The sequence below is a fragment of the Pleurodeles waltl genome, chromosome 4_1, assembly GCF_031143425.1.
Source record: "Pleurodeles waltl isolate 20211129_DDA chromosome 4_1, aPleWal1.hap1.20221129, whole genome shotgun sequence".
In the NCBI taxonomy this organism is placed as follows: domain Eukaryota; kingdom Metazoa; phylum Chordata; class Amphibia; order Caudata; family Salamandridae; genus Pleurodeles; species Pleurodeles waltl.
In genome coordinates, this window is record NC_090442.1 from 141,142,426 (window position 1) to 141,162,191 (window position 19,766).

Below are 19,766 nucleotides of genomic sequence, written 5' to 3' on the forward strand. Positions count from 1 at the left end.
AACAGTTAAAAGCAGAATAAACACAACATATGGAATCAGCATCTTTTTTTGCAAAGGCACAACCCCCAAATGTTATTAACACTCCTACACGATCGCTGCTAAATTTTCTGCAGCATTGGCCACGTGGCCATTTTTATCACATGGGGCTCTGCTCTAGCATTCTCCACATCTTCCAAAACGTTCCTATCGCTGGTCTAGTGCGAGAGCTATTCTCCAGTAGAGGATTAAGATTTGTGCTGTGGACACAAGAGTCAACACTCAAATCTAGTTCTGATCTAACTATGGGAACTACACTGGATAACTCAGTGGGCTAAAGCCTTAGCACAGGTTTCCATTAGGCTGGCAAAATTAAGAGGATTTCCACATACATTTCTTCTGCCCTAAACTCCGCCCCCCCCAGACCACAAGGGCCCCACCCCCATGAACTCAATGGTGCTTCTGAAAATCCTGTTAGGGATTGGGATATAATAACTGCTGTCCAGTTGAGACTGTCCAGAAATCACTGGATCCCTTAAACAATTCAAGGTCCCATCTGGGTGTAAACATTTGCAATAGGACAGATTAAGTATCCTGCACCAACTATGTAGTTCCAATGTTACTTTTCAAGCAGTCAGGCTTTTCTGGTGGCAGGGGCACCCGTGAGATTTGGTACTCCTACTACAGTGGCTTGCTTTACCAGTTCAGTAATACTGGCAACTGGTCTGAGGACTTCAAGCTTCATTTCACCTTTAAAAGATTCCTCTCAACCCATATGGTCAATAAGGATGGTTCAAAAGGTTCTAGGACCTTAAAACATCCAACTCAGGGGGTGTTCCTCATTCTGTGTTTTTCTGGCCAGGTGTACTGCAGGTATCTTGCAGCACATTGGTAACCTCAGCACACTGGTGGCTTCTGGTCAGCTGGGACTTGTATACGCTTTACCGGAAAGAGGTTGGTTTCTAGCATGGGAAGTTCAGTCCTCATGAAGAGACGCTCTCCGTCTCTCAATAGGTCACACCTGCAAGGCTTCATGCTGGCCAAGCCTGAAGAGAGAGAGGCAGCCCTGCAGCAGTTCCTCTCTAAGTCAGATGTATTCTTCCTATACTGCTGTGGACGAAGCACTAATCCAAGGGTCCAAGGTGGGAAGTTACAGCCAATCAAAGCATCTGTGATTTTTAAAACGTCAAATAGTCTTGGAGTAGTGCATCTTTTCAACTTCTGTCCAGTTTTCAAAGGCCACATAGTCAAGAGTCACATGTTATAGCAGTTTGGACTTGTTTCTCATGACCTGCGCATTACACTCATACAGATCCCTGCATTTTATGTCTATTATTGAAAGAAAGCAACAACACAGGCAACCAGGGATGAATCAGTTTGACTTTAGCAGGGGAAAACCTACTTTGAACATAGAACTTGCTTGTGAACTACCCAAACCACTATGCAACTATGATGTCAGGGAGGGCAACCTGAAAGGAATGCATTACAAAGGTTGCCACGAGTTACCAATCAAATTTATATTGCCTTATCCTAGAAGGAGCTTATTCATATTTTTATCCATCATCTTTTTGTTTCTAGTAGCAGTGCACAGAGGAGCTGTAGAAAAAAAATAGGGATGCTGCCCATGTAGATGATAGCGCACAAAAGTTTTAAAGAACTACTATAAATGTCCAAGCTTTGGAAATATTGGCTGTTTAGTCATTTTACACATGCTCGTTTCTGCTTGGTGAACAAGGCATTGCCTGATAATCAAAGTGATCACTGAACAACAGGGAAGGTAGCCTCTGCAGCAGTTTTGATTAACAGACTGCTGTATGATGTCTGCGGAGAAGTCACATGTCAAACTTTGCCCTTCTACTGGCAACACAGGAAACTACAACATACAGAACAGAAGACTGGTCTAAGCCAATTACAATAAACTGTAATCTATTACAGGTTTTGAGGGAACATCATGTGGATTTGTGTGCTTACTTCATCAAAATCTGCATGTTACTGTATTTATCGGCCATTTTCTCTAATAAATAGCAGCACATTTTACCTGTTGATATTTACCATAAAACACATAATTTGTATATGTGTGGTAACAATAGTTACTACACATTAGAATTTATTAGTCCACCTGTAATAAGTGCCTTTGAAGTTTGTATCCAAACTTAAACATTCCTCATTGAGGTAGCCACCTCATTAAGATTCCAGCAGGATTCATAAACAGTCAGCTGGTTTTAGCCATCGGGATTTGGTCTCAGAACACACAATGTTTTAGGATTAATGAGGGAAGAAGATGTATTTGATCTATTTTGCTTTGCACACTATCCAATTATCCAACAGCCTAAATACTGAAGGTTTATATTGCTATGTAAGCAATAAAAGATAAAAACCATGCTGTACAACTCCAATAACAGAACCCAGCACCCCAGCATAGATTCACTTTGATAGTATCTTTGCTATAGAGCCTAGGTAGGCTCCTCTGGTTTTCAGCCAAGTTTACGGTGCAGAAGAAAACACATACATGCATACAAATGTATATAAAAGAAGTGGAATCAGCGGACTGAGTGGGTCAACTAGGTAATCAATGAGGAGGATGAATCTCACCAAGTACCAATGCAGTAATTTGAGGTAAATTAAGTAGTTATTTTTTCCGTCACCCTAAAACTTGTATTTTCTGGAGTAACCATCCATAAACAGAGAGGGGTAAGCTCCAATCAAAGGAAACTTGTCTTTGAAATGATCTGTAAAGTACCTACAGGTTCAGAAACACTAAAATGGAAGAGAAGACATTATTTCTTCTCAGAAAGGTCCTTCGACTGTAACCAGTCTACACGCAGTTTAGCAGTGAGCTTGCCCCAAGAGATTCTGAAGTTGTATAATCTGCACTATCCTCATTTATAAGTATACCTGCTAAGAAAACACAGTGTCTATGATGCTTCAGGCTTACCTTGCCGGGCAGAAGCCAGCAGAGGATACACCAGCTGGTCTTTTACTAGTCTTGATAACTTCTGGAGATCTTTGTAGATGCTAGCAGCATTTTCTTCTGCCAAAAGAACAAGACAGTAAGTGGCATGTGGAGTTTCGGAACAAGCAACAAAACAGATATGAGTAGGGTTCAAGCCTCTAAAACACTTTGGGGTATATGTGCACTGGAGGCACCATACATCAACTAAACAACAGTAAAATATAATCTACAAATAAAAAGCACATGGTTATTGAAGAAGAACGTTTATGCTTATGGTTATTGCATTTCTACTCTGGTGGTGCAAGGGTTTTCATAGCAATAGATGGCACCCCCCATATGCCCACATTCCACAATCTTCAAGCCTCACAACATTCTCACCCCACTCTGGTAATGGCAAAGGCTTTGCTGCCTCTTGCTGTTGGTGGCTCAAATCATATGGATATTTCCAAAGAAGAATGAGACAAAAAGATGCTAACCTCACTACAACACAAGGAACCTTCTTAAATCTGAGAATACTAAAATAAATACAGTTAAGGCTTATCCTAGAACTACAGAATATAATTATAGTTAAATGTCCAGGGCATTCCATGCAAGGAATTTACTGCAAGCTTTTTTAGATAGCTATGTTTCTGGGAATGCAAAAAGAAGTTGGACATAGATAGAAAAAGTTGGTGGAAGAGCAGTAGTAACCCACAGACTCTTCACACAGCTGGTACAAGAGGGCAGAGGGCTTGAAACTGGTACTGATTTACCCCTTCTTAATGAAGCACTAAAAGTGCCAGAGTAGAAAGGTTTATGCCACCCCATTTCTTCTTCAGGAGGCAGCAAGAGAGAGGTGGTGGGTCTGTTTGCAGGACAGTGTGTTACGCCGAATGCTTTCTTAGAATTTAATGCTAACGATCAAAGGGTAAGTAAAAGGAGCAAGAAATGCTTGTACCACAACACCAAAAGACACTGCTGATCTGGGAGAGCATCTGACATCTCCTGGGGCTTTCTGCAGAACATGCAGTGGTGCTACTTTCAACACAAAGATATCCGTGGCACACAAAACAATGCAGGTTATTTCTGTAATCAAAATCAGATACTAGGTCCGGCCGCAAGGCACATTTAATTGTTCCCCACCACAAAACATCTGCAAGCAGCGCAGTATTCTTTACCTTGTTCCAGGGCGTTGATGTATGTTGCTGGAGACAGCTGCAGCCTCTTCACACTTTTAATGTCATTGTTAATCTTCAGAGTGGCTGAAACATGTAACGCTCAGTTAGGGACAACAGACATACATATTTGCATCAAGACGTATGCTGGGATCGAAAATGACCAGAAACTACAACTGGTGGAGGGCTAGACAGGGATTCCAAGTCCTTTACTCAGCTCCAAATTTCTTGACCACTGGAGGATGGATGGTGGGAGACCAGATGAAGAAGACCAGAAAAAAGAGCCTCAAAGCACAGTTATTCTTTCCTATGGAAAGGGCTCATTGAAAGTACAGTGAATTAATGATCAGAGTCGGAACACATCAGACCTGTTAGGCACTATGAATGGAGGAGTTGTTTCTAGAGGTTCCCAGCAAATGACAGGTGTCAATCAATTACAAGTGTTCGCTCACACTTTTTTTTTATGCCAGACATCATTTTGAATTTCTATTTTAGATAAGACTCTGAAGATGCTTTGGCAATCTTAAATTCACATCCCCCTCAATTCACACATTATTTGATTTAGAGACTTGGGAAGGTCAGCACAGAGCAGCTCTGTCATCAAATTAAAATTTAATCCTGTTTACGACAAGGAGCAAATCGATCCACACAACTTTTATAAATGAAATATGGACCTGAGTAAATATAATCAGATTAATAAATCGAACTATACATAGATTATGATCCTCCTGTTCTCCAAAGGGCAAACAGGTCCTTTCCAACCGAGAAGACCTGCTCTATTTCTCAGTCTAGGAATCAGTGCCTTCAAATTTACAGGCCCCCATTTAAGTGTGGATCTTCATTGCCATGTATTGTTTTATTCTGCAAAGGCCAGTGTAGCAGGCATTTTAATTCACTCACTTTACTATTGACAGTGATCACACAGCATATATTCCTTTGTGTGTAGGCAATTTATTGTATAACTTTGCCGAGTTATGTCAGATAATTACTTATGAGAAGTAAACATATGATCACTTTCACCAACGTTTTAGAGATGGGGCCCTTTATTTGTTGTTCAATTTCACCTTTCTCTGAAGACAATTCAGACATTAGGTAATGATTAAAATATCTTTACATTTAATGTTAATAGACCTTACTGTTCAGAAAACGTAAGCAAGATATGGGAAGGTTATGTATGTGGTATATGTGAAACACCCTCCTCAATAATGGAAAACCAAGAACCAGAACTCTGAAGTCAGTATTAACAAATGCCAATTTGAGGAAAACTCCAATTGACTAGGAAAAGCCAAAAAAAAACCCTGGAACAAATTTATCACAGACCTAAGACCAACTTCCAGGTGTAGAAATCATACAAACATTGAAAAAGGCACAAAATGCCAGTGAATTCCTAACAACCAGAAGTGAATGGCAAAAACATCTGACTAGTAGAAGTTATTACAGAAAGCAAAATAGAGCCCTGGACTGTGAAAGTATTTAAAAAAAAAAATATTTATGCAAACAGTGAACAATAGAGTCAGAAAGATTAAAAAGGACAGGGCAGATACATGTCAAATGTGAGAACTACAAAACACAATTGAATAGGAAACAAGGGGGACATTAAAGTAGAAATGTTGAGGGGAGGAACCCTCCCTAACATACATAACGGCCCTTATGTTATACCCATGCAAACGATTCAAAATTCTGATAATCTGTATATCAGAGTGTGAACATATTGTCAAGCACAGAACAAGGACGCAAGCCTATTGGGCTGACGTATCAGACATGAAAACAAAACCAAATGCAAATTATATGTTGGATATTCATGGGGCCCACAGGCAAACTTATCTTGATTCCAATTTAATTGCCAAATCAAAAATACGGTCTCTACATTTTTTAATGTTCCACCTGCTGTTATTACAATTTGAAAGAGTGTGGCACTCTGTAACCAAAACACTTTGTCTATGTGGTTATACAATGAAACCATAAACCATGCCTTGTCTGCCTAACGTGACTTCCCAAACAGAAAGTATTGCTGAGATCACTGTACATCAGTTGGGTGTAGAGCTGTCTTGAACGAATTACGCAATGTTACAAAGGGCTTATAAGCATTGCAGTCAGTTAAGTAATAACATTTATGTCAACAGTGACAGATTATTAGAAGTTTAACATGTATTAATATACTTAAATATGATGTTCAAACTTGTGTTGTGACTAACTGTGATTTCCTTTATGTACAATTGAAGGTGGCTTTATAGAAAGGACTAGCACCTTGATTGGTAAGATGGCTTGAAAACCGTAAAAAAGAGTTGTACCAAGTCATTTACAGTAACATTTAAGTTTAGTTCTGTGCTGATTTGTTGCACAATATCCATGTCTGAGCATTCTCAAGGTTTGTATCCTAAAAGTGTGTTGATTGAATAGTATGTTCTGTGTACATTTGTTATCTTTATCAACAGTTTTCCCTGAAAAATCCATATTTAGGGACCTGAAATAAAATAAAATAAAAAACACAAACCCAGAGCACAGAGCCTTATTAAATAAGCTAAGCAGACACTGCTAATACTAGGTAAACATGGTGCTTGAATCTCTGTAGCTATGCTACAACTGGGTGCAAGAAATTTTGAGAGGAAAGAAAATGTTTGAGAGGCATAGATAGCAGCTAAGGAAAGGCCTTGCAGATACATTCAGCTACACTGCAGGTATTTTGCTACAAGCATAGCAACCTTACCATTGACTACAAGGAGGTTTCCCATGGGCACACAGGTGAGTGTTGCTGAGCCATCATTGCACAAAGGATGCGTATACTGTAGTTTGTAAACACCTCCACCTCGCCACGTCACTGGCATCGAAACAGCTTTTCCTTCACTTCCCTGAGCAGAGCGAAAGGGGGGAAACGTTTTATTGACAAATTGTGTCTTACTTGTAGCTTACACACAAAAAGTTGGAGAGGGTGCGTTTTCAGTCTGAGTTCTAGCTACAAGTAGTTAACAATGTGAGCTTTTACCAGAATAGATTAGCAGAAGACTACGAACAAACATTTGGATAACAGGTTTAAGTAATTGACACGTTTCACTAGAAAATGTGGTTGGTGGTGTGTCCCCTCGACGATGATGGCGAATCTTCCTACATATCAAACATTTACTACTCTCTTTGTGAGGAATATACCCTAGACTACAATGAAGTGCACATTACAAAATGTAGCTTGAAAATAAGACACTGGTGCGCATGAGCACATTCTTCTACCTCATTCCATCAAGCTAAATACACAGAGTGAGCAAATTGGGATGTGATCACAGCCCGGTCTAGGGTGAGAAGACAACAGGGTAAAGTCTGAGTAAAAATAAAAATGAAATAATAAGGACCACAGAAAAAAAGTGTTGTGCAGATGATCACTAAAGGGTAAGAAGAAAATGGGAGCGTTGCCCAGAAAGAAGGTATGGTGGAAACAAGGGGATAACATTCAAACAAAGGAGGCTTGAGGGTATGGGCCAAGGGTTAAGTCAAGAGAGTACAGACCAGTGGAAGGTGGCGGAAGTTTCACAGCTGGGAGATATGGGCCTAGTCTTTCGACCACAGGAATAAGAAAACAGGCCAATCTTGAGGGAGGAGACAAAACTATGACAAAGTAATAGAAGAATAGGGAATTGGTGCTCGATAATTCCTGACCAGCTCTATCTCCCTATATACTCAAGACCACCAACTGTACTATGCTTGGAGCCTTAAATATTCACTTGGAAGATCCCATCTGCAATTCTGGCCACTCTATCATAGAGGACCTGGGTGCACTGAACCTTCATATAATTAATGCCGCACCCACACACACGGCGGGTCATCTTCTAGACCCATTTTCTCAAACATTAAAGATCTTAATATGGACCCTTCCCTTCCATTACTTTGTTCGGACCTTTGCAGTGCCCTCTTTCATACCTAATTACCCTTGATCCTTTTTGGTGGAAGCCAGAAACTGGTCTAAACTAGACATCTACTTTCTCAATACCCGCTTATTTATCACACTGAATCTGGTACAGAAGGCTGAGCTAGACCAATCTATGGTTGATGACTGAATTCAATATAGTTAGGCTCCCCACAAGATCCTTTCCCTTTGGCTAAGCTGGGTACCTTATGTCCACACCTTTTACAACTTTTGGTCGATCTCTTGAATTCTTCCTTACTAGATGGACACATCCCACAAGCATGGAAGCATGCCATGGCCTTGGCCTTACTAAAAATGCCTAATCTGGATCCTTCCAACTGGTGCAATTTCAGACCTCTCTCGGTAATACCCATTCCCTTCATTCGATATTGTGTCACATTCAATCCTCTTAAAAAGACTTTCTCACCTGGGTCTCCAAGGGATGGCTCTATCGTGGCTGACCTCTTTTCTGGTGAGCCCCACCTTCCAAGTCTTCTTGGCTAGTGTGGCGTCCAGCCTACATGCTCCCACTTTAGGTCTCCTTTAGGGTTCGTCCCTCAGCCCAATGCTACTTAATATCTATGTCCGACCTTTGGCGGACTTAGTGTAAACTTGTGGCCTTACTCTGTTTATCTATGCAGACGACACTTAAATTATCTTCTCCTTATCGTCTGCTCAGGATCACAAACCTGGGCCACTGAATTCCTACCTGGTCTTATCTCCACCAGGATGAACGCCAACTTTTCAAAATTAAATGGCGATAAGAGCGAGGTAATGGTGTTGGGTAAGAACCCCCTGCCTTGGGGACCCCGATACGGGCCGGAGACAGGCGTTCTTCCTGAACTGGCCCAAAAGGCAAAGAACCTCAGCTTCTGGCTGGTTTCCAATGTGTCAATGAAACCATAAGTGGCTAAAGTACCCTCAACTTGTTTTGCCATTCTGAAATGGCTTAAAAAGATCATTTGGATGTTCCTTTTCTCTTCCCAAATGACGGTTATACAGGCCTTGATTTTACCCAAAGGCTGGACTATGGTAACATTCTGAATCTTGGGGCAGATAAGGCCTCTTTAAGACTCCTTTCAAGTGGTGCTGGATTCTACAGCCAGGCTTCTATTTCGATTACTGAAACGTGCATCTGTGTCAGGTCTCCTCCGCGACCTTCACTGACTCAGAGTAGACGAGTTGATCCAGTTTAAAGCTTTATGTTCCATGGATCAAGCCAGATCGTGCACTGGTTCGAGGTACCTGCAAGAACTGGTGGTTCCTTACCAGCCCTCCCATGTGCTACGTTCGAGCAATCGCTCTCTCTACGCTGTCCCTACAGTCAAACGTGCTCAGATGGGTGGTCACTCCTTTTTCTACTTGGGCTCTAAGCTGTGGAATACCCTCCCTGAGAAGGTGCACTTCAATGACCATCTTTCGCAAGCACCTGAAAACTAGTTTTTTTTAAATTTGCTATTTGACTATGCTGCCTGACTTGTTGTCTCAAGCGCTGGGAAACCCCTTTGGGGTAGCTACGTGCTACTTACGATTTTATATCATAGCAATAACAATAATAATAATAATAACAATAACAATAAGACAAGAATGTATGACCAATTGGAAGGGGATGAAAGTGTTGGGCCAAAGAGAGAAAAAAGGTTTTTTTCAGTGGTAGGAAACAACATGATACAACGTAAGGAATTGTGGGCTTTGGTGAGGACCAGGGGGGAAGAGACAAGAGAACCCAATCTAGAGTTAGAAGATAGAATTGCCTCCTACAACAAGAGGAGACAAGTAGATATAGTCTGCAGGAGAAGACATGAAGAATAAGGGCTGGCAATGAATAGACAGTGATGTATGAGTGGCAGGAGGGAACAGGGTGCAGTGCAGGGTATAAGGTACGATGCAAAGGGAAGAGGGGCCCCATGAGGAGGAAATGGCATTCCAGAAAGAAGCAGACATGTCAATGTTTTGGAATGGTGCGGAAAAAAAAACAAGAAATCAGATAGTTGGAGGTTGCTGGGGATGGGGGAGGGACAAAGGTAAGGAATGGCACAGGGGAAAGGATTAATGGTTATAATGTAGAAGAGGTATTCAAGAGAGTGACACAAGGAGACAGGAATATGGTAGTGTGTTGGAAGCAAGAAAGTGCAGTAGACAGGAAGACTATGGTATAGTTTGAAGGGACATAGGGACAAAGGGTTTTGGTTCAGGGATAGACAACAAGATGGCAAAGAGAGGGGAGATGAACAGCCTGTGGAATGTACTTTCTGAAACAGAATCTCAATGTATTCAGTTCAATACAGGGAGAGAAAGGGGTATGGGAAGGAAAGGGAAAAAGAGAAAATCTCAGCATTGTACTTTTTAACATGGTGACGAGTCTCAGTGCACCTAGTTGCATCTGGGGAGAGAGAAGGTGTGAGCTGGTGGAGAGGTAAATATACAAAATACAATTTTTTTAAAAGCACATAATGGGGGGATAATGGTATGGAAACATTGTTGGTTGTGGGAAAGCAAGGAGCTTGCAAAATATTGCGAATTAGGACAAGAAGGTAGTATTAGGACCCTCAGAGAATGAATCTAATTGTTAGAATATCTAGAGTGCATGGAAAAATGCCATGTTCTATCCTTACAACCCAATCTTGAAGACTAAGGAGAGGTGGGTGTCAGCCTTATATCATAGTTTGCATTTTTCTAGGTGGTAACTCTACACCACCTGAGGCAGATAACCAGTCTCCAGCATCAGTAGATGCAGCACCACTAGCAGGGCTTCGTTGGCACCAGTGCATCCCGCCTGATGGTACAGCATCTCCAAGGAGTGCGGAACTCTCCCGTCCACAGCTTCGCTACACAGCATGGGGTCTGATGGATAGCTTCCCATGAATTCCTCCTCTGAAGTCACCTCAAAATCCTTGTCCTCTAGTATCACCTCCTGCAGGAAAAGATAGGAAACAAGATATTGTTCAAGAACGTCCACAAGCCACCACAAAGCATTGTAACCTAATCCACAATCCTCCAACATGTACACTTTCTTTAGAGCTACTTTTTAAACAATTGCCTCAGCCTTAAACTCTACTCATTAACACAGTGGAAAAAAACCTCAGTTGTCATGGGGGTAGGGGAATACTTACAGAAGAAGGGCACCAAGGACAATCTGATTGAGCTACTACTGCAATGAGTCATTTATTTATATATACTTTTACAACAGTCCCCCTTTATTTGGTATACAGGATTAAAAATAATCCAAGGTGGTATGCAGGTCTGATTAAAAACAATTAAAAAAAAAACCTTGCCAGGATAGAGTTCCTAAATGAGATCTTTACTTGTGTGCACCACGTGTTTGGAAGTGGCAACTTCTCAGATAACACTCAGTGAAATAAGACAAATAAGTCACTCAGCCTGGTACTGCAAGAGTATGGATGTCCTTAGTAGGAAGAAAACCTCTTGCTGAATTGTATTCATTACACTGTATGAAGAGTGGATGTCTTATCTAAACAAGATACAAACAAGTGCCCTCAGGACATCTAGTCTGTGGATGGTTCAAATGAAGATTCAGGTGCTGGACAGGTCATGGGCATACACATACCTTGGCTGACGGTGAAACTAGATAGGTCTATAGGAATTAGCAAAGGAAGAGAAGGCATAGCCACTCTAAGAAAAACGTGTGTTGAACTCTGGAGAAGATAGAAGAACCAGACCCTGCAATGTCAGTCACAAAGGGCTACATTTTGGCCACCATTAGGTGGTCTATTTTGTTTCATGATAAGCAAAGTTCCCTTGGTCCTCTAGCACTAAGTGGTACTAAACATTTAGGGAAAGCAAGAACGCTTAGCTCCTTTTTTCCAAAGATTAACAAGTGGGGGTTGTGTTCTTTGATCATCCAGGGCTTGTATCAATTTCATTTCTGCTCTACACTACTAATGGTGACAAGGAAATGCACAGGTTGTCTCTTCCTGGATCTCCTAAAGAACTGGTCCAGGAGAGACCAGCTTTTAGAGAAGCTTTGGTTCTGTGTAGGCCTACACCAAACCCATATTTGGGGTTGTCATCTGTATCTTAAGGCTGAAACAGGACTTCTTACACAGACATCGGGAAGAAACTTTTCAATTCGAAGTCAAGGTTTACTAACATGATTTGAATACTCAAATATATAAGAAGAGGAGGTACAAGAGCTTTGGTCTAACAGGACTGAATGCCACAAAACAGCTGTATAGCAGCAACCTAGTACCACCTTGCATTCTTTTCTTCTATACAGCTAAGACATCATCCTAGGACAGTAGCCAGAAAAGGAAATGGATAGAGAATCTCTAACCCAACATGATCACAAATATATCTCCTGACGACAGGAAGTCTCTAATCATAGAGGACAAATGGCCTCTTCAACAAGTGTTTTCCACAGATACAAAGAAAGGCCCAACACCTCCTTATGTGATAAGTGAACCAGCCTGCTCAAGAAATCCAATGGAGTGTTGTTGACTCCTAGATAGGTGCCAAAAACCCTAATGCCCACTAAAAGGGCCCATTATCCAGAGTGCAGATACATGTTCTCACAATGGAGGGGAGACTACCCCTCCCATCCTTTTTAGAAACATTACATTTCTGCGGCATCCTCTCTCCTCTCAATGAAGGGAAAAAGGTCTCCAGAGAAAAGGAAATTTGTCTTGAGGTCGTCATGTTCATATGAAAAGACTGATACAGTTGAAATCACAGCTTCTGCACTGATACAATCTATTCCTGAGAAGGGCAATACTTTTCAAATAAACAAATCTCTTATTATTGCTCTTGTTAGAGATCGTCCTTAATTATAATCTGTGGTCCTTTACAGTTTCCAAATCGCAAAAGAAATCAAAAATAGAAGGTTGTAAATCTTTTATCGGAATAAAGGGTATATCCCTAAAGTGTGTTGTTACCATTTTCTTCAGTCGTAACAATTTACTGAATGATATGAAATAAATGTATAAGAGCGTGCAAATACTCAAGGGCGTCAAGGTGCTAAGAGGCTGATTAGCTCAGAAGAAAAATGGAAGCAAGCCGATTAAGATATAGAAGGCAAACTGCTCCAAAAGTTATAATTTAAGGAGCCAAGTTTTTAAATTCTTCCAACATGTAATATGACAGGGGAGAGAGAGTTCCATAACTTGGCTGCTGCAATCTTGAAGGTTCTGCCTCCCCATCTTTTTTTCCAGTATTTAGGAACTACTACAAAATTTTGATTTGCTGAGCGGAACTGCCTAGAAGGTACATAACAATGAAACATGGATATGATTGCTTCAGGCCCTACTCTATTGAAGGCCTTGTGAGCAATACATAGGACCTTAAACATAGTGCGCTTTTTTACTGGTAACCAGTGTAGTTTGTTCAGATCTACTGATATAGAATGATATTTCGGAATGCCCAAGATCAATCTTCCTGCTGCATTTTGTACCAGCTGTATCTTAGTGAACTCCAACTTGTTTATGTTTAGGGCGCATTATAGTAGTCCAATCAGGAATCAATACCAGAACCACTTGTTTTGCGTGCAGGTGCTGGGAAGAACTGAATTGTTTTTCAAAGAGAGTTTTAATAATACCAAAACAGGTCGAGACAGTGCGAGACACCAGTCTGTCAAACTACAGGTTAATGTCCAAAATTACTCCCATATTTTTGGCAGGTCAGTGGGGGTAGGCAAAGCTCCCAACATCTCCGGCCACCAGCCATTGTTCCATCTACCTGGTTGATTACTGAAGATTAAGAACTCCGTATTATCTCCATTTAATTTAAGACAGTTATGTTTCATCCACTTAGACACTGCCTTCATGCAATTATTAAAATCGGCAGATATGGCATAATCTTTATGGATCAAATCTGTTTATTATTATTTTGAACGTATAAACATACAAAAAACACAGCACATCGTAGGACAGTAGATTAAATGTATCACCGCAGTGAAAGCTCAATATCCACAGACAGAAGTCCCACCAATAAATCCCAAAACCTTGCCCAAAGGGACCTCCACACCAGCCCCCTCTTTGCGGTCCAGTGATCAGGCTGACAACCCCCAATAGTCTTCCAGACTGCAAGTCCCGCAAATGAGAACCATGCTAACACAGAAATAAGAACAAAGCAACAATGCTTCCCCTCCAGCGCCCATGTCGTTCACCTGTCTCACCACTCCTCTACCCCTCCTCCCCGCCCAGTCCCAGCCCTTCAAAGTATCTCTCCACACAGCACTCTGAGCATAATTCAAATCAGCCTCAAAACTCTCAAATAAGCCGGACATGTCAACTCAGTGAATTCTGCAGATAGGATCTGAAGGAATGGCTTCCATAATACACTCACTTCTCCCATCCGCTGCTTGGGAGGCTAGGGTGAGTTTCTCCATGGCGAGGATAAACCACAGCTTCTGGAGCCATGAGAGACGCGTCGGGATCCTATCTGTACCCCACAGAGCTAACATCAGCTGTAAGGCTGCGTTAAGTGCCAAGGCCATCTGCCTCCCTTTTAGCGATTTCAAGGGAAAAGCAAGGGGATTGGGCAACCCCAACAAGATATACAATGGGAATCTAGGGATCTTAGTATGGAACACTTTATCAATATCATCTATAATGTTTTCCCAATACCGATGAAGCTTGGGACAATGCCAAAGTAAATGCACTAGTGTGCCTGTGGCTCCACACCCCCTCCAGCAGACGTCAGACTTAACATGGTCCCATGTGTGTATCCGCGCTGGAGTGTAATACCAGTAGGAGGACACTTTATATGATGTCTCAGTCCCTGCTGCATTATAGGCTGTGTGGTGTATTCTATAGAATATGCTATCCCACTCCTCATCTGAAAATTCCCTCTCAACCTCCCTCTCCCATCTCAACTGTCCCCGCGACTTAGGCGGGCGCATCCATTTCTCGAACAGCGTAAGTGGCCTATCTATTAATGCTCTGTTCGCAGGCAGGAGAGCCCAGTGCTGTATCTGATAATACATCAATCTATCTGCCTCCAGCAAGCCATACCTCTCCTGTATCTGATCGAAGGACAGCACCCCTTGTTCGTCAAAAAGGCTTCCCACCCTCTTGCAACCCCCCTCATACCAGCGCCTCAGGCCTCCCAGACGAAGTCCGGGCTCGAAGTCAGGATTCACGCCTATGGTGGTCATTGGGGATGGAAAAGATGTCCGCCCCGATCGACAGGCCACCGCGTCCCATATGCGTAGTGTTGCTCCCGTAATCGGGGAAGAATAAAGTCCTCCGGCCCTGTGCCGACGTCGGAGCCAAGGCTCCTTCCATATATGAGAGCCCGCCACCGCCTGGTCCATAAAGCACCAATGTTTCCCAGTGAGTGGGCGACTCCACTCTAAAAGAAAGCGCAGCTGCGTCGCCTGAAAATATCGCAAAAGACAGGGAATCACCAGCCACCCCTGCTCTTCGGGCGATATAAAACCTGTTGCGGGAGACGCGCCGGCCGACCCTCCCATACAAATCTCAGAACCGCTGATTGAAGAGTGGCTATCGTCCGAGGAGGTGGAGTCAACGGAAGCGCCTGAAACACATACAGTATACGCAGCAGGATGGTCATCTTCACCGCCGCCACCCTGCCCAACCAAGACAGCTTGTGTCTCCCCCACGACTCCAGGTCCCGTGTTGCACTTCACGGACCAACTTTGTATAATTCAAGCTCGCCGTCTTTGCAGCAGAAGTCGCTAATTCAATCCCTAGATAGGAAAGACGCGAAGACGACCAAAGGAAGGGGTATCTAGCTCTCAAGGCTTCCTCATGATCCGAGCTTACCAACAAACTAAGGACCTGAGACTTCTGCATGTTCACCCGAAATCCCGAAACCTGGCTGGTTATTATCTCCATAAGCGCCGGCAGTGAAATTGCGGGCTCCGCAAGGGTAAGGATCACATCATCTGCATACACGGTAATGAGATGGTGGTCTCCGCCAAATTTCACACCAGAAAAAAAGGGGCTGTCCCGCAAATGCTGCGCGAGGGGCTCCATATATAGCGCAAACAAAAGGGGAGAGAACGGCAAGGAAAGCACCCCATTAACTCGAACCGCCACCCTGGGAGACCGATAGGCGCATCGGATCCAAGACCTAAAACCAGGGCCCAGCTCGAAACGTTCCAGCACCCGAAAGAGGTATGGCCAATGAACCCTATCGAACGCCTTTTCGGCATCAATAGAGATGAAAAGCGATTCCCTTCGAGAACGATCTATTTTATCTAACAAATGCAGAAGCCGCTTTGTGTTGTCACTACATTGTCGGTTTGGGAGAAAACCTGACTGATCCGGGTCAATAAGACCCGGCATGTAAAAATTAAGGCAGCAAGCAAGAATCCCAGTGAATAGCTTGGCATCTATATTCAAAAGCGAGATCGGCCTATATGAAGCACACTCCTCCGGGTCTTTACCCGGCTTATGTATAACAGCAATGGTGGCGTCCAACATACTAGGCGTCAGTGCTCCCAATGCCTGGAAGGAATTGAAGAGCCGCACCAGGAGCGGGGCAAGTTCCACACAGAAAGTCTTATAGAATAGTGCCGTAAACCCGTCGGGGCCAGGGGACTTCCCAACCTTTAGGCGAGAAATCGCCGATATAACGTCTTCCAACCTTATCGGTTGGTCCAGCAGTGACGCCTCCTTCTCACCAAGAGGAGTAATTGCTATGCCCTCTAAAAAAGAATCCAGGGCCGTACTGTCTCCCTCATCCACCGCATATAACCCCCGGTAAAACTCTGCAAAAGCCTGTGCAATCTGGTCGCTCGTGCGGGCCTCCTTTCCGGAAGGGGAATGGATCAGTTTTATCGCCGACGCCGCACTTTGCGCTCGCAACCGGTGCACCAAGAGCTTTCCGCACCTATTGCTCTCAATGTAGTATTTATGCTTAAGTCGTACTACTGCATACTCCACCCTATCCCAGTCCAGCCGCCTCAACTGTTGCCTCACCTTCTTTAATTCCCGCCAGATTCTAGGCGCGCCAGTAGATTTATGGAAAAGCTCCAGTACAGCCACCTTCTGCTCCAGCTCCTCCCTTATCTCTCTCCTTGCCTTATTATCCCTCGCAGACAGCGCCATCACCTCGCCCGCACTACCGCCTTCAAAGCCTCCCACACAGTCGCCAAAGCAGTGCTGCCATTGTCATTAAAGCTAAGGTAATCCTTGATCGCGCGCTGAAGCGACTCCACCACGTCTCGCTCTGGAGCAAAGAATCTCTAAAGCGCCAACTCGGAGTACCCACCCGACCCACCTCAGTTGTGACTTCTACAGTAATCGGAGCATGATCAGTCAAGGCCCTAGGTTCAATCGTGACCTCCCTAACCCGGGGCAGGAACTCCTGTGAGGCCAGAAAGAAATCGAGCTGTGCGTAAGTCTTGGTCGCCGCTGAGGAAAAGGAGTAATCCCGAAGCGTGGGATGCGACTTCCTCCACACATCCTCCAACCCACATTCAGCCAGCCACTGACGCCCCAACTCCGATAACGCCCCTGCCTGCCCATAGCGCTGCCCCGAGCAAATTAAAATCCCCATCTACCAAAATAGCACTATCTGATGAGCTAAGTATCGGGGTGTCTCAGGAAGGCCTCCTGTTGAGCGTTCGGAGCATAAAGTGAAGCAATAGTGAAAGAGAAGGCTCCACGTCTAAGCCTAATAGCCAGAAACCTGCCTTGCACTTCGTGCACCTTCCCCACTACTTCCCCAGTAAAGGTCCTCGAAAGCAATATTGCCACCCCTGCGCGCTTCGTAGTTGCTGATGACCAAAATTGTCTAGGGAACCACCTCGAACGCATGCAAAATATGTCTTTATGCAATAAGTGTGTCTCTTGTAGTAAACAGATATGACTCCTGGATGTCTCTAAAGCAGACAGTATTGCTAAGCGCTTGGTCGAGCTGTTAAGCCCACGGACATTCAAACTTAAACACTTAACTGTCATACATCACAGAGGAAAGACTGCCCGGGGGGGAGGAGTTCCACTGGGGGACCGTGACCCAGAGCAGCATCCCAGCCACCCCAAATCACAGGGCCCACCCATTATGACCTCTAATAACCAGACACGCAGGGAAGCATACCAACATATAACCATAACGCACAACAGGTGCTCGTAATAAAACAGTCCTCTCACACACATCCCAAAGAGGAAGTCTCAGCAGGGCCGTAGTACCACACAAGTTCGTCCACCAAGTCCATCGACTCCGCCGCCTAGGCCCCACTCAAACGGTCGTAGGCCCGTGATAACAGACCCATATCTGTCCAACGATTCCCGCCGCTCCTCGCCTAGGCGCTCCTCCCAGCTGCCACACTGCTCACAGCCGATTGACATTCCGAGATCTGCTCCAACGCAGTAGGACGCTGCTGTTTCCTCCCTCTCTCGTTCCTCCGCCAGTGCGGATGGCTCCTGCCGCCCAGGACCAGCTTCGAGTCAGGATCCAGGACATCCCCCTCCAATCCCAGGATCCGGCCCGCCTCCGATATAGACTTCACCTGGTGAAGCTGGTCCTCCCAGCGGAAAACAAGGCGGAACAGGTGACCCCACGAGTAGGACACAGCATGTGCGCGCAAGTGCTCTGTAATAGGCTTAAACTCACGCCGTCGTTGCAAAGTCCGAACCAAGAGGTCCTGGTATAGTTGGAGCTGATGTCCTCTAAAGTAAACCTGCAGGAGATTGCATGCCCGTTGCAATATGCTTTCCTTCAGCCCAAAGTTGTGGACACATGCCAAGATATCCGGCGGGCGGTCTCCAGCTCCGCCGGCTCGGCCCACACTATGGGCTCTATCCAGGACGATCTCCCGGGACTCCTCCAGGCCAAGGACCGAGCGGAACAACGGCACCATGAAGCCCCCAATGTACTCCTTCTCCACCCCGATCGGTGCCCCTCTAATGCGGATATTATGTCTGCGCGACCGATTCTCCAGGTCCTCCTCCGTTATCTGAAGGAGATCCTGCTGCTCCCGCAAGCGTATGTGGTATAATCTTTAGAAACAGCCACAATTATTTGGGTGCCATCTGCATAGTTTAGAGCCTGTAGTTAAAACGTCCAAATCAGTTTAGCCTGTGGGGAGACATACAGATTAAACAAGGGTGGACTCCGGGAAGATCCCTGTGGAACCCCACATGGCAAGGCAAAGGAGTCTGATTTGAAGTGGTCACCAGTTGCGATCTTTCTGTGAAGAAGGATTTGAGCAATTTTAACGTAGATCATTTTATTTCCAGTTCCTGTAGTTGATTCGTCAGGAGGATCGGGGAGACGGTATCAAAGGTTGCGAGCAGATTCAGTAAGATCAGTATCGCAGCCTGCCCTGCATCCACCAATGCTCTGATGCTGTCCACTGCAGTGACCAATGCAGTTTCAGTCCTGTGCTAGCTCCTGAAACCAAACTGACATATCCAGCAGTCCCTGCTCCTCTACATGGGACATAAACTGTGTATTTAGATGTATTTACCGACTCTACATTAGGGGGGTTAAATTCTTTATAGATTGGTAAGGATTTTGGTTTGGAAATTGTTAGACCTGGCATCCTTGGTGTAGTCTCCCCTATCTTTTTGCATCTGCTTCCTATGTTGTGACTGTGTGCCTGACTTTGTTTTTGGTGGTTTTTGATACTCTGAGCACTTTACCACAGCTGACCAGTGCCAACGTACAGGTGCTCTCTGTGTAAACTGTATGTGTAATTGTTTTTTTCATGAATGGCATATCTGAATTACTAGTAAGTCCATAGTAAAGTGCACTAGAGGTGCCCAGTGCCTGTAGATCAAATGCTACTAGTGGGCCTGCAGCACTGGTTGTGCCATCCACATTAGTAGCCCTGTAAACATGGCTCAGACCTGCCACTGCTGTG

General features: G+C 44.2%; 1 protein-coding gene across 2 annotated transcripts in view; it reads right to left on the bottom strand.

Moving 5' to 3' along the window:
• Positions 1 to 19,766, bottom strand: part of FBXO7 (F-box protein 7) — a 102,543-nt gene that overhangs the window by 41,617 nt on the left and 41,160 nt on the right. For both annotated transcript variants that reach the window (XM_069227922.1, XM_069227923.1), the window contains exons 4-7: positions 10,674 to 10,889; positions 6,791 to 6,932; positions 4,087 to 4,170; positions 2,912 to 3,007 (exon numbers count right to left, since the gene is read on the bottom strand). In XM_069227922.1, coding sequence (XP_069084023.1) covers positions 2,912 to 3,007; positions 4,087 to 4,170; positions 6,791 to 6,932; positions 10,674 to 10,889 — 538 coding nt within the window. The remainder of the gene's footprint in view (positions 1 to 2,911; positions 3,008 to 4,086; positions 4,171 to 6,790; positions 6,933 to 10,673; positions 10,890 to 19,766) is intronic.